The sequence below is a fragment of the Palaemon carinicauda genome, chromosome 2 (genome assembly GCF_036898095.1).
Source record: "Palaemon carinicauda isolate YSFRI2023 chromosome 2, ASM3689809v2, whole genome shotgun sequence".
Taxonomy (NCBI): domain Eukaryota; kingdom Metazoa; phylum Arthropoda; class Malacostraca; order Decapoda; family Palaemonidae; genus Palaemon; species Palaemon carinicauda.
Genome location: NC_090726.1, coordinates 165,118,017 through 165,133,472, shown reverse-complemented (window position 1 = coordinate 165,133,472; position 15,456 = coordinate 165,118,017). Strand labels below are relative to the sequence as shown.

The 15,456-nt window shown below is 37.2% G+C and overlaps 1 protein-coding gene across 1 annotated transcript in view; it reads right to left on the bottom strand.

Moving 5' to 3' along the window:
- LOC137621012 (uncharacterized) overlaps positions 1-6,142 on the bottom strand; it is a 138,262-nt gene extending 132,120 nt beyond the window's left edge. Inside the window, exons 1-2 of the mRNA XM_068351454.1 lie at positions 5,968-6,142; positions 5,287-5,349 (exon numbers count right to left, since the gene is read on the bottom strand). Coding sequence (XP_068207555.1) covers positions 5,287-5,349; positions 5,968-6,142 — 238 coding nt within the window. The remainder of the gene's footprint in view (positions 1-5,286; positions 5,350-5,967) is intronic.
- Between the last annotated feature and the right edge of the window lie 9,314 nt (positions 6,143-15,456).

Below are 15,456 nucleotides of genomic sequence, written 5' to 3'. Positions count from 1 at the left end.
AAGGCAAAAAAATTTTTAAGATAACTCTTCATTGCTCGTAGTCCTTGGTGAATATACGTTTCTCGTCCCAGTTATAACTTCTTATGGCAACTCGTGGAATGAAATTCAGACTAGCCAAGATTGCCCATTTATGTCTCTCTCCATGCCGGAAGTACTAGACCTCAGTAGTTTGCCTTGTCAGTGAGAGTGATTGTTTTGAGGAATACATACAGTTGAAGTAAATTACATTTCTTTTTCCGCTGTATTTTTTCTATTATCTATATTACAGTAAATAAATAGCCTAATAACTATATATATTTATCATCGATACATACATACATAAATACTTATATATACTTATATATATATATATATATATATATATATATATATATATATATACATATATATGTATATATATATATATACATATGTATATATATACATATATATGTATATATACATATATATATATATATATATATATATATATATATATATATATATATATATATATATATATATATCGCATATCAATTTTTTGAAAACTTTGGAAACAACAAGTTTAAAGTTACAACTTACACAGTATGTATATATATATATATATATATATATATATATATATATATATATATATATATATATATATATATATTTATATATACAGGGTTTTTTTGTATCCCAGAAAACAGCAGTGGTATACTAGTCTCAGGTACCCATAATAGGTCGGTTTGTTATGAGCGATCCGACATATATCCCTCACCGTCACTAATCCATAGTGGCCGGCATGATGATGGAAGTGGCCAAACCCTAGACATGACTAAGATCATGTTTAAGGCCTGTGTCCTGCAGCAGACTAGAAAATGAGGCACACGTGTTATTCATATATATATATATATATATATATATATATATATATATATAGATATATATATATATATATATATATATATATATATATATATATATATATATATATATATATGAAAATACATAATTACGAAATGAGACCAAAATTAAAGGAAGGATAAGCCTAGGATAGAAAGCTTTAAAGAAACAAAATTACATTAGGTAATGATGAATGCCACTTTGTCTTAAAAGAAAACTATTTAATCAAATGGTCCTACCACAATTAACCTATGATTAGAAAACGTGGAGGCTTACTAAAGTCCTTAGGACATAAACTGACTAAAACGCAAAGAGCTACGGAAAGAGTAAGGATCGGATTACCACTAGGATACAGAAAAAAAGACATGGATATGAGAAAAAACCAGAGTAGACGCTATTTTAACAACAAGAAAGAAAAAGGAAATCGACCTCGGCAGGATATAATATGATAAGGACAGATAATAGATGGATAAAGAATAGACAAATGTGTTCCTATGTATTGCAAACGAAGCAGAGGAAGTAAGAAAAGACGATAGATTGTCGACTTAAGAAAATGATTCTTCGTTTCTAGTTTGTCATATAAATATACATTTATTGTAATATTAAAAAAAAAAAAAGCTATTCATATAACTTTGGTAGGAATGGGTCTGGATTTTTTCACTAATATATCTTTATCAAAATATGCAGTGACAATTATAGTAACATTAACAAAATCAGCATAAAACGCAAGAAACAATAATAATATGCAGCCTTATTATTACTTTTCCGTGATTTTTTGTGAAAGTAATTTTGCCTTAATGACGCCCAACTGCAATTTTAATAAAGGAGGAATTTAATATTCATATCCACAGCTCATGCAGGTTTACCTGGATATATGAGCACAGCCATAAACCGGAATTCCTGTATATACTCACCGCAAAAACTAGTTTCTAGACACTCGGATGGTTAATAGATAAATTACAATCTTGGTTTCCATAAAAGTATTGGATTTTTTACTGCCGTGATTAGATATTGAGATAAGAATCACATTCAAATAAAATAAATTTTTTGTTGCATGATTTAGTGATTTTACAATAAAAACACCTTGCATAAGTATCAGTACAGTTAGCAACCAGATTATATATATAAATATATATATATATATATATATATATATATATATATATATATATATATATATATATATATGTGTGTGTGTGTGTGTGTGTATATATATATATATATATATATATATATATATATATATATATATATATATATATATGTATATATGTATATATATATATATATATTTATATATATATGTATATATATAAATATATATATATATATATATATATATATATATATATATATATATATTTATATATATATATTGCACGCAAAAATGTACACAAAACAATATAAGTAAATCCATTCGTTTCTTCTTAAGAGCTCTGCAACCATAACACAGAATATCCAAAGGGAAAAAAAATCATGATATCAGTTCTACATAACCTCATCAATAACCTCCCTCTGGTTGGGGGGGGGGGGGGGGGGCAATACGGGCTTCTTGGGTGGGACAGGGGTCGGAATATATATTCCTTCCTCCCTCGATTTTACTTGTCCGGGTTTACGGCACAATTTCGCAACATAAATCACTATCACCATTCCACCATTTATTTAAATCACTACAACACTTGCACTTGCAACTTTCAACCGGTGGCCATTGACCGTTTTCCCGAGAAAAATCAATCATCTTCCCGCCCTTCTCTTATAACATTAAGTATAAGGTATTCACATCTACACATTCTCTAACACTGCCTATCCTTTAAGCTTAACTTTAATCCTGCAGCCACTTGCCATTCGGGAACCGCCCCAGCCCCAGCAACCAGGAATCATATAAATACATGAATAATACAGCATCCGCCTAACGGATCTCATTTGACCTATTTAACCTCTGATTGTTTTTAGGTTCACTCAACAATGTTATACATATTTCTACACTCAGCAAAATTACCACAAAATTTTACGTATAAATTTAGCATCAACTTAACACATTGTTATCATCATGTTTATTTAAAACACGTCGAAAGAAGAAATGAGGTCTGTTCAAACAACAACAACAGCAAAGAAAAAAATAAATTTCTACTCATTAACTCAAGGGATGTCACGTATACAGTGGTAAGGAGGAACACTCTTGAAAACTACCTCTTCAGGCACCACATGTATGTGTGCCTGATGATGTTCAGACACTGCACCGCTAACAATGCTTTGTATCACAAATGTGTTACACTTAACCATCCTTACTCGGTAAGGACCCAAATACGCTGGCTCTAGTTTGTTTCCATGGTTGTAATCATTTCAAATACACACGATCGCCCACAAATACTTTTACCGGTGCGGTTTTGAACCGACCATCATACTTGGAGCTGTGATTTTCATTGGCTCTTTTCAAAAACCTTTCAGTGGTGTTCATTACTCTCCTCAATAGATTAATAAATATACACGGTATTGCTCAGTTGAATAATTTGGCAATTGTTTCGAATTAATGAGTACCGTATGTGGTAACACAGGATCTTATCCATACACTAAAAAGAATGGCGTGTCCTTGAGCAAAGTATTATATGCAATGTTCAAAGCTAGCTCAGCTGTAGGAAGCATGGCGTGCTAATGAAGGTAGTCATCAGCTGCTAAGTAACGCAAAATTCGCACTAATTCCCTATTATGCAACTCTACTAAGCCATTTGCTGAAGGCCTATATGCGGTTCAATTTCTCATATAGTCCGTGACCTATTTCACCACCTTATTTATAAACTCAAGACCATTATCACTTATCAAAACTTCCGGGCAACCAAACCTAGTAATGAAAGAGCACAGCGCCTGGGCTAATGAATTTGCAGATTTATCCAACATTGCGTAAGTATGTGTATACCGAGTAAATGCATCCACAAATACACATATATACTTGTTGTGTTAACCCAGTAGGTAATGGTCCTACTAAATCCAATTTGCACTCTATATAATTTAATGGGAGCTACCGGCTAATTTCTGGCTTCCGGTACAGTGTTTTTGTTCTTTGAAACAGTTACAAGCATGACAACCTTCTATATAATTCTCTATAGACTTTTTCATTACTAACCAAAAAAGATTCACGTGCTCACATTAATGTTCCATCAATTCCTAAATGACCAACATACAGACTTGCATGTACAATGTGGATGGCTCGTTTAATTAAAAAGGGAGAAAGAACTACCCTTGTACAAAATTCCCCCCCCCCCCCCTCTTCTCGTAAGCAAAATATAAGACTTCATTTTCAATAAAGAATTTCTCACGAGGCACATTTGGAAATGACGGATAACTCTCCGATTCCCCTTAAATCACTGCCCACACTGTTTCCATCCATTCCTCTTTTTTCTATCCCTCTCGGACTTCTTTTATGTCCCAACCTCCCAAGTCAATTAAAGCTGCATCATCAGGGCATTCATTCTGGTCACTCTTGGACATGTCCTCGGTCATCCACATATATTCCCCTTCGTAGTTTGTATCTCTCTCTCTCTCTCTCTCTCTCTCTCTCTCTCTCTCTCTCTCTCTCACGTCTACTGCATATGCATCACGAGAACTCTCGTCCCGTTCTCTCTTTTCTCTATTATGATGGGGGTGTTCACTATTTTGGTTACGTTCTTCGTTCTTCGTTCCTCTTTTGTGCCCTAGTGGTACTCCTATTACTGCACCTCTAGAGAGAGCATCAGCTACCATGTTAACTTTACCTTCTATGTGGTGAAAACAGGTTATATCAATCTCTAAGAAATCTCTCAATCCATCTCGCTTGACGAGAGGTCAAATCGTTTATATAATACAAATCACGTAAGGGACGATGGTCACTTTGCAACTCAATCGACTGACCTAATAAAAAGAACCGATGCCTCTCTAGAGCCCCAAGAATAGCCAAAGCCTCTCGATCGAATGTACTATAATTCTTTTCTGCCCCTTTTACTGCCCAGGAAGCAAAACAAATGGGTCTCTCTCTGCCTTTATCATCTCGTTGAGAAACTTCGCCACCAATAGTTACGCTACTCGCATCTGTTGTCACTAAAAACGGGTGATCAAATCTATGATATGTAAGTAATTCATTGCTAGTTAAGGCAGCTTTCAAATGGTTAAAAGACCTTTCTTCTTCCTCTCACCAGTTTATTACTTTTTGTTTCTTTAAAGCATCTAAGGGTCTCGCTATCTCTCCAAAACCTCTTATGAATTTACGGTAATACCCTGTGAGCCCAGGAAACCCACCTACTTCCTTAGAGTTATTTGGCTTGTGAAAATCTGTAATAGCCGCTACTTTACTGGGGAAAAGTTGGATACCTTCTGGGGTTAATATGTTACCTAAATATTAGATGTGTTTACAGAAAAACTTGCACTTTGATAGATTTATTTTCATACCATTACGTAGCAATGCCTCTAAAACTTTACGAATATAATTTTTATGTTCTTCGGTCATTTTCCCTGTAATTATGATATAATCTAAATAAACAAGAACATTATGGCCAATTAAGGGCGACAAAACCGCCATCATTACTCTAGAAAAATGACTTGGAGCATTTTTAACACCGAAAGGAAGAAAATTAAACTGAAATAATTGATCGTTAGCTATAATGCCGTTTTACATTTACTGTCTTCCTGAATGGGTATTTAACACTATCCAGATTTTAAATCAATAGTACTAAAATATTTATTATCCCATACTTTCACAAGTAATTCTTCGATTGAGGGCAATAGGAATGCATTATCCTTAGGGACTGCATTCAATTTCCTATAATCAACACAATCTTACCGAGCCATCCTTTTTCCTAACAGCTAAAATTGGAGAAGCCCAGGGGGATTCACTCTCCTTGATTATCCCTTGTTCCCTTAATTTATTAATTTCCGTTTTTATCTCTCCCTGGAAATGAATTGGTACATTATAAGGCCTTGACCTGATCGGCTCCGCCTACCCAGTTTCAATGCTAAAGGGAAATCGATCAATCCTCCCGGGTGGCTCATCTCCAATTGCAGTTACATCGGAATAATTATTGACAATGGTCACTAACTACAGGTTGATATTCTGAGGGCCATAATTCTTACTGCGTTCGTCTGTGCGGGCTGGAGTTATGGCTCCCAACATCCCATTATAAGCAATTTCACATAACTCTAACTCACACACAGAATCACTTCTTAAAACAACTCTTCTATTTGAAAAATTAACTATCGTTATAACAGCTCTGTTCTCTTTGATTTCTGTCAAGCCCTCTAATATCATATGGGCCCAAATGTCATGGAGTTTAACAACTACCTTTGGTTCCTTCCGCAAGAGGGCGACATGGGGTCACAGATATGCCCGTAAGGGTCTGGGGGGACAACACTTCTCCTCTCTCAGGTACAGCTGTTACCCTACTTAAATATCTCTCCGAGCTAACACACTCACTTACTGTCTCATGACTTTCCATCGGCAAAATGTACCCTCCTGCTTTTACTGTAATTGAATCTTTTCCCCCAAAAATGCAAATTTGATTATTAGATATAAAGTCTATGCCTAGGATAGCCTCGATTCCTAGAATTCCTAAGGTGAGCAGGACAAAAAAATCATGTGTGAACATCACAGACCCCACCTTAAACTGGACGATTGTATGTTTTATATGTAGTTTATTTCCTCCTGGTGTGTCAAAAACAATAGATGCCGCTGGCTGTAGTGGATTTGAGGAGAATTTTTTTTTTTAATCATTGAAAAACTAGCTCTCGTATCAATCAGCGCTCGGATGGATTTATCTTGCAAGTCGATCCTAACTGCTAACATTCCTAGCCGGCCATTACGAGATATGGGACACGGGCCGATGACCTCAGCTGCCATGACGCTTCCCCCTGATCCTCTCCCTAGTGCTGCCGGGGTGAGGTCGAGGGTACCGATGGAGGTTCCAGTGCCTGCTCTGTCATGTCTGTCGTCAATGCTTCCTCAGCTACTGCTTGCGATGTCATGTGGGAGGGCATCGAACTCCCTCACCTCCCCCTTCCTCTGGTCCCTTTTCCTCGGACGTTGGGCGGGTGGAGATGTGCGTGCGCCCCAGCCCGCCCGCCCTGGGCGTTTTTTGCTGGGCACTCTCGAGATAAATGACCGTAGGCCTGACAAGTGTAACAGCGTGAGGTTCCTTGGGTGGGGCGCTCCACTCGTTGGTGCCCCTCTCCCCCAGTGCCAACATCTGAAGACTGCTAATCTGCTGATTGCATTCCCCCTAACCACTCTTCGGGGGTCGACTTCCTCTCATGGCTGCCAACTTCTCGGAATCGGCCCCGTTATTCCCAGTCCTTTTTTCTTCGGGCAAACTGTCTAAAAGGTTTTTTATCGCCCTCACTACATCTGCTAATGAGCGATTGTCATCAAACAAATAACCACATGAATACGGGTTTACTATTCTGTGAATTTATTTATGGGCAATTGCCTCTTTATTACCTTCTGGGAGATTGGCACTCTGGGTAGCAAGCGAATCGCAATCCCAAAAAATGCGAGTTTCAAAACTAAGAACGTATCCACCTTTCCGCATTTTGGGGTTGTAATTTTCTTTTAGGTCTCCCTTTCTCACATCAGGCAAGGCATACTTCTCAATTAAACGTCGTTTTATTTCAGTATAACTTCCTAAACTTTCTTGTGGCCAACACATTACTTCCATTGACGGAGAATCTTTCAGCAATCTAATTATTTGAATGGCTTTTTCTCTTTCCGACTACCCATATTTGGTTACTTCAAAGTCTCTCAAAAACACTTCAATTGATTGAAACCCTTCTCTATGTCGTTGATCATCGAAATGCCTAACACTTGCCTGGAGTTCTGGCAACTTTCGAACTACAATTTACGTATCTTCACTCAGCTGTGCATTTGTACTTTTACTTGTGTGCGTTTGAACTTCATTTTGAACTTCGGATATGCTGTGCTTGCACACCGCTCCTGTTCTTGTTCCATCAACAGTCTGTTTATTAACTCTTGTAAATTATCTAACTTATTTTCCAATTCTAGCTTTCCAATTTCCTGGGTATATTCTTCATTGGTAATGCTATATCCCACAGCTCCTTCATTCTCATCTTCTGGAGCAGCAGTGTCTGCTATGTTAGTCCTTGTGTATCTCGGTATCTTGAACTTTTATCTCAACTGCTCAAGAAACAACTTCACTCACAGCATACACAAACAGACATATTTTTTACACCTGACACCAATATGACCCGTGCAGGCGGATAATGAGACGTCAGCATATGAGTTTTCTTCATTTATTACAAAAGGCTCGTTCGTAAGTACACTATACACAACTGCCCTCTCATGTGAGGGCCTTCTTGTCAACTCGAGTGCTCACCGACAACTAATTACTACATTCGTTATCAAAATGCAGCCATTGCAAAACATGCTGACACATAAGTTTTTCTGGAATACTCATGAATATTGAGTTCATTTACCTTGATATAAAACACGTACATATATACATGAAATAGGACATATATATATATATATATATATATATATATATATATATATATATATATATATATATATATATATATATAAGATATCTTATTATATATTTACTGACCCAATATCATAAAGAATAAAAACTCAAAGTGTAATTGCAATCCACTCGTCTCATTTAACAATGTAATGAACGGTGATGTTTAATCAAATACAATAACTTGCTATGAAAGGAAGAGTTTTTTCAATATACCATACTTAAAAGGCTATAGAAACTAGGATAAATTAAAGTTTTATTCAATGTGCATCTTGGTGAATATATATATTTTTGTTGTAATTATACGTCGAGGTATAAGTAAGATATAAGTTAATTTATATCCATTATCATTTAGATTTAGCTTTATTATCATCACTAATACATTGTTTATGAATTTTATCTATTTAATTATAATTCTTATTTCCATTTTCTTTTTCTTCTTCTTTTTTTGCCTCTTCTTATTATTATGATCATTATCATTTTAAAGATTTTCTCATTATCGTTACTGTTAGAATAACCATATTTGTTATCGCTTTAATTATAATTCTTTTTTTTCTTTTGATTCTTTTTCTCATTATTCTTCAGCTTCTCATTTTTATGATAATTATTTTTTGAAGAGTTCTTTTGCATTCTCATTACTGTTATAATTTTCATGGATGTTATCGTTCTATTAATAATTCTTTTACCTTCTGTTTCTTATTCTCCTTCTTCTTCTGCCTCTTCTTATTTTTATAATCATTATCATATAATATATTCTTTTTTTTGCCATTATGATTGTTGTTATAATTATCATGGTTATAGTTTTAATTATAATTAATTTTCCTTCTACTACCTTTTCTTCTGCTTGTTCCGCCTCTTTTCATTATTATGATAATCATTATTACGAAATTTCTAAAAAATTTTCTTATTTCAATATTGTTCATATATATATATATATATATATATATATATATATATATATATATATATATATATATATATATATATATATATATATATATATATATATATATATATATAGATATAATGCATATAGTGAGGATTGCAACTGCTTAGCGATAAAATTCCGTATAGTACAGATTGCAACTGCCTAACTATAAAATCCCGTTACTTTTCAGAATTTGGAGTCTATAATTGAAAAATCTCATGTTGGAAAATATATTAAGGAGTAAATGTGTGTACGTTATACGGACTGTTGCAATAGAGTAATAGAAATATTACATTCGTATGCAATTTTTTGATGATACAGCTACAGAGAATTTTTCGCCTGGTTTTAAGGAATCACTTCATGTAGAATTAATCTGTGATATTTGCTATTTCAAATATATTTCTTAAATGAAAAATTAGATGAATACTGTTGTCTTATTCAAAAAAAAAAAAATACAAATACTTCAAGCAGTTTAAGGTCTTGTTCTGCAATATTTTTTCAGCGTTGGATGACTATTCATTTTGCAATTTTCACGTACAGAAAAGTATAACCACATAAACTACAATATTCCATTACTTTTGTTCACTATATACACGTATATGTAGCTTTTAGCAAGCAAAGGGAGCTTTGTTTTCAACAGATTTCTTTCTTTTCTTTATCTTTTTAAGAAGCAGGTATAATTTTAAATAGTTAAATGACCCTACCGCTTCTCAATTCATCTAAGACATATCTATCTATCTCTCTCTCTCTCTCTCTCTCTCTCTCTCTCTCTCTCTCTCTCTCTCTCTCTCTCTCTCTCTCTCTCTCTCTCTCTCTCTCTCTCTGTATATATATATATATGTGTGTATATATATATATATATATATATATATATATATATATATATGTATGTATAAATTATATATATATATATATATATATATATATATATATTTATATACATGTATATATAGATATATATATATATATATATATATATATATATATATATATATATATATATATATATATATATATATATATATATATATATATATATATATATATATATATATATATATATATTTATATGTATGTATATATATAAATATTTGTATATATATATATATATATATATATATATATATATATATATATATATATGTATATATATAAATATTTGTATCTATATATATAAATATATATATATATATATATATATATATATATATATATATATATATATATATATATATATATATATATATATATATAATTTAACCTCTAAGGAAGAATATAGATATATTAATTCATTTGTTAAAATGCCACTTAATAATGTGAAGTTAATTTGTTTAGTTTCACTTACATGTTGGATATGCTTCAACACTGTGTACAAATGTTCACACGGCACTGGTGTTATTGGTTAGATTCAGCACCTTTATAGAACAGTCCATAAATAACCATAGTGATTTTTACTAGAAGGTAATACACTCGAGGGTGCTAACACCAATTCACCCGATACACTGTTGAGTCCCAGAACAGTCCACTGTTCATCACAGCACTAGATAGCAGGTTTTATGACACTACCTGCCGCCACCAGCAAGTGTTTTATCTCGTGCACTTGCTTCGCATAATGTTTATAGAAGACTCTGGAGGATATTCACCCTTTATATGAGCGGAGCCTATCAAAGTCCATATGTTGATAGAAGTTCAACGAAGAAGCAATTTTTCTTGGATCGTGACCTGCTGGTGTACTGTCATCCGCTCTGCGAATAAAGTAGGTGAGTTTCGCCCTCACTTGTTTTAGGGATAAGTTTGATCCTGAGGTTTTGTCTCGGAAGAGCTGTCCCTCCTTGAAGTCTGAAGTTCTTCGAAGATAGACCTTAAGACACTCTACTGGACATAGAGAGACATATTCCTTCAGAGGGCAGATTCTCCATGGACACCACCTTTTGGTGGGCAGCTCGTTTTTGGCAAGAAAGGTAGGATCAGGGAACAGGTACAGTTTTCTCGCTTTGGTGAACTATATATGGTCCTAATTCATGGAGAAGGCCACTATTTCACTAACTCTAGCCCTTGAGGCTATAGCAAAAAGAAATATCACTTTCTGTGTTAGATCCTTTATGGTGCAATCCTCATTGTTCACATTCGAAACGTAGTGCAAGACTTTGTCCAATGACCTCGATATGTGTTTTGGAGGGGTAGCTGGTTTGAGTCTAGTGCATGCTTTCGGTATCCAATTGAAGATATCACCTGAAAGGTCCACCTGAAAGGCATAAAGAAGAGGTCTAGTCAAACCCGACTTACATGCAGTAGTGTGGTGGAAGCCAGGCCTTGTTTGAGTAGGTGGATGAGGAAGGAGAGACAAAAATCTATTGATATTTCTGTCAGTTTCCTGGCTTTCTCGAAGGAAACCCACTTCTTCTAAGACGATTCAAATTGTCTCCTAGTTGAACTTGACTTATATACTTCTATAAAGTCGATCTTGTCTTTTGAAATCCCAAACCTTTTCTTGGCTGCTAGGGCGAGAAAATCATGATATGTAGGTTGTTGGTTTTCGAGGATGAAGTGTAGACAATCGACTTCTGAACCAGTTGGGATAATACTAGGTTCGGTAGAGGAAACAGCTTCAGTTTCAATTCTAGAACTAGAGGGAGCCAATTGCTTCCGGACGATTTTGGGGCCACTACTGCTGTTGTTCCTCTGAAGGATCTTAGCTTGTTGAGGACCTTCAGCAGGAGATTGGATGGTGGGAACAGATAGATTTGATTCCATCTGTTCCAATCAAGAGACATGGCATCTGTCGCTTCTGCTTGAGGGTCCTCGTAAGGGGCTACATATCGTGGTAGTTTCTTGTTGTCGCTCGTTGCGAAGAGGTCGATCTGAGGTTCTGGGACTTTTTCAAAGATGAAGGATAATGAGTCTGCGTCTAGGGACCAATTTGTCTCTATCGACATTCACCTGGATAGAGCATCCGCCGTCACATTGCGGAATCCTTGCAGGTGAACTGCTGATAAGTACCATCTTCTCTTCCTTGCCAGGCAGAAGATGGGTAGCATCACGAGATTGATGTGAGGTGATCTCGAGCCTTGTTGGTTTAGACATCTTACTATTACCTCGTTGTCCAAGACCAGTCTGATGTGGACTGATCTGCGAGGGGATAGTTTCTTCAACGTTTGGAAGACTGCCATAGCCTCAAAAATGTTGATGTGAAAGGATTTGAACTGGTGCGACCAATTCCCCAGCAATTTCCTTTGTTGGGAATGGCCTCCTATCCTTCCAGGGAGGCTTCTGTGTGTATTACCACTGATGGTTGAGGTGGTTGTAAGGGAATTGTTCGTGTTAGGCACTTGGCTGTTGACCACGGCCTTATTAGCGTGCGCAATCCGGTTGGTGTCAACCTTTTTTGATCTCTTCGATCGTTTGATGCGTATCTACTCCAGACTCCTTACGCACCCTTTACCCGTGCTTTTAGCACTCGGTCTGTCACTGCTGCGAACTGAACAGAACCCAGTACTCTTTCCTATTGGCGTCTTGAAATCTTCTTCAGTTTCAGTAGCCTCTTGACAGATCCCGCTATCTCTCTCCTCTTCTTCAGTGGAATTGAGAGACGGTGTGACTGTAAGTTCGACGGATTCCTAACCATTGAAACTTCTAAGCTGGAGAAACGGGAGACTTCTTGCGGTTGATCTTGAAGCCTAGGTGCTTCAGGAACTGGATCACCTTTCTGGCTGCTTGTAGACAAGCTGTCTTGGTTGCTGCCCACAATAGCCAATCGTCCAGATATGCTACTACCTGAATTCCTTCTAAGTGTAGTTGTAGGATGATTGTATCTGCAAGTTTTGTGAATATCCTTGGGGCTATGTTTATCCCGAAGGGCATTGCTATGAAGACATACTTCGTCTTCTGTAACATGAATCCTAGGTAGGAGGAGAGGGGCCGGCTGGCTGGTAGGTGACAGTAAGCATCTGTCAGGTCTATTGAGACTGTACGCCCCTTTCGGTAAAAGGGTCCTTATGTGTTGTAAAGTAAGCATCCGGAACTTGTTCTCGATGAACTTGTTGAGTGGAGACTAGTCTAGAATGACTCTGAGTTTTTCCAAGTCCTTCTTGGGAACACAAAACAGCCTTCCCTGGAATTTCATGGACTTCGCTTTCCTTATTACTTTTTTGTTCATGAGTTCTGAGGTATATTATTCCAATAAGGGGGTGGAGTGTTGGAAGAATTGAGGAAAAGGGGGTGGAATTTTGTTCCATTTCCAACCGAATCCATTCTTGATTAGGCTCTGGGCCCAGGGATTGAAGGTCCAATGATCCCTAAAGTGGAAGAGTCTCCCTCCTACCTGGAGCCTTTCATTGCTGAGATGTTCCTGAGGATTTATTTCCACGACCACGTCCTCCTCTACTCCTTGAGGGGTTTCTTGAGGAACCTCTTTTTAAGCTTCTACGTTTGTGGGGTTAAAAAGTAGTTGTGTGGCTCTCAAAGCCTGGGTTAAATGCAGGCGATTGAGCTACTAGCTGTTGGGGTACCATCTGGAAGGTGGTTTGCGGCTGAGCTACCATTTGAGGCACTGTGGCCATGGTCACGGTCGGAGGTTGTTCAGGTCTACGTGATTTCTTTGTCTTCCTGTTCTTAGGTTGGGGACCACCGTCTGGGGATGATTTCCTCTTAGAAAAGATGCCCCACTTTTGGAGAAGGTTCCTATTCTCCGTGGCAGCTTTGGCGATAACCTCCTGAACCACATATTGTGGGAAGAGATCCTTGTCACAGATACATAAAGTGATCAGCATCCTTGGTTTGAGTTTGACCGTTGCTGCGGCAAACACATGCTGTCTAGAGGCCCTCTTGGACCTGACGAAGGCATACAAGTCCTTCACAAGGGTACCCATGTGAGAATTGGCTAAGACCATGTACATGTCTGGTGCGTTGGTAAGGTCTGCACACATTTCCATGCAGTTCTGAAGAGATAAAGAAGCGGCTAGTCTCTGTTTTGTCTCCTTTTCTCTTTTTAAAAGATGCTCCGGCAGCTTTGGAAGGTTCTCATCAAACTGCTGACCTGCTATCTTTGGATCCAGCTTAGAGACGGAGAAGGTTAGATGAACTTCGTTCTACTTCTCCTCGGAGGTAGGCATGGCTAGAGATGATGGTTTACATTCCTCTAGCACTGGGCACGGTTTGCCCGCATCTACTGCTCTCATGATACAGTCAAGGGCTTTCACCGAGAAGGGGAAAGGTCCGGAAGAAGGAGCAATGAAGGTGGAATGCCTCTTGCTTAATGCTGAGATTTTGAAGTTGGTATATCCGTCTCCCTTTAGGGTCTTGGACAAGATAGCCTGTGCCTTGTCATGCTCAAATACAATAACTTCCTTCGGTTCTGTCTCCTTACGGGATGCTGGTTCATCCCGCAGTCTCACTTAACAATCTGGGTATGCAGAAAATCTAGGCCACAATTGGAGATCTTCAAGGGGTATGACCTCCAAATTTTCTGATATATAGAGCTTCCTATTCATCATGGGCATGTGCTCTGTGTACCTCCAGGGGTTGGTTTTGGAGCAGTGAGGTAGGTCATAAACTCTAAGAGGCTTAGCAAGGCCTCTGGAAGCGCCAAAGCGTTGCCCTTCACTTACGTCTTTCTTAGTCTATTTGAGATCTTGTTTAATCTCCTGCTGTTCCTTCTGGAACACTGCCATCTTCTACTGAATGGACTCTAGGAGTGCTTCGCTCCTGCCAATCAGCACATCTGGATGGGGAGTTGGGGCTTAAGAGGTTGACGGTACAGGTTGATATGCCGTCACGGAAAACTGAGGGTCCTCAGTTACCTTCGACTCAGATCCATCTTCCTCTGTATGTGGTTGAACCACATCTTCTGCAGGGTCTTCTTGTAGAAGGTCCTTTTTGGTGTCAGTAGACACTTCTGACATCCATTCCTGGTGGATGTCCATGCCTTCCAGTGCCTTATTAATGTCTGCGTCCACTGCCAGTTCAATGAAGGGAGGCTTGACCTGTACCTGGGGCACAACCGCACTGGATTGGTCCTTAAGGAACAGAAGGCACCTCAAAGCTTCATTAGGTAGGTAAGGTCCTGGGAGTTCTTCTGGAACTCTCTTCCCCACCTCCAAAGAGTTTCTTTTGCTGTATCCCTTGACTCTGTATTGCCAGGGATATCTTCTCCAAATCCTTCGG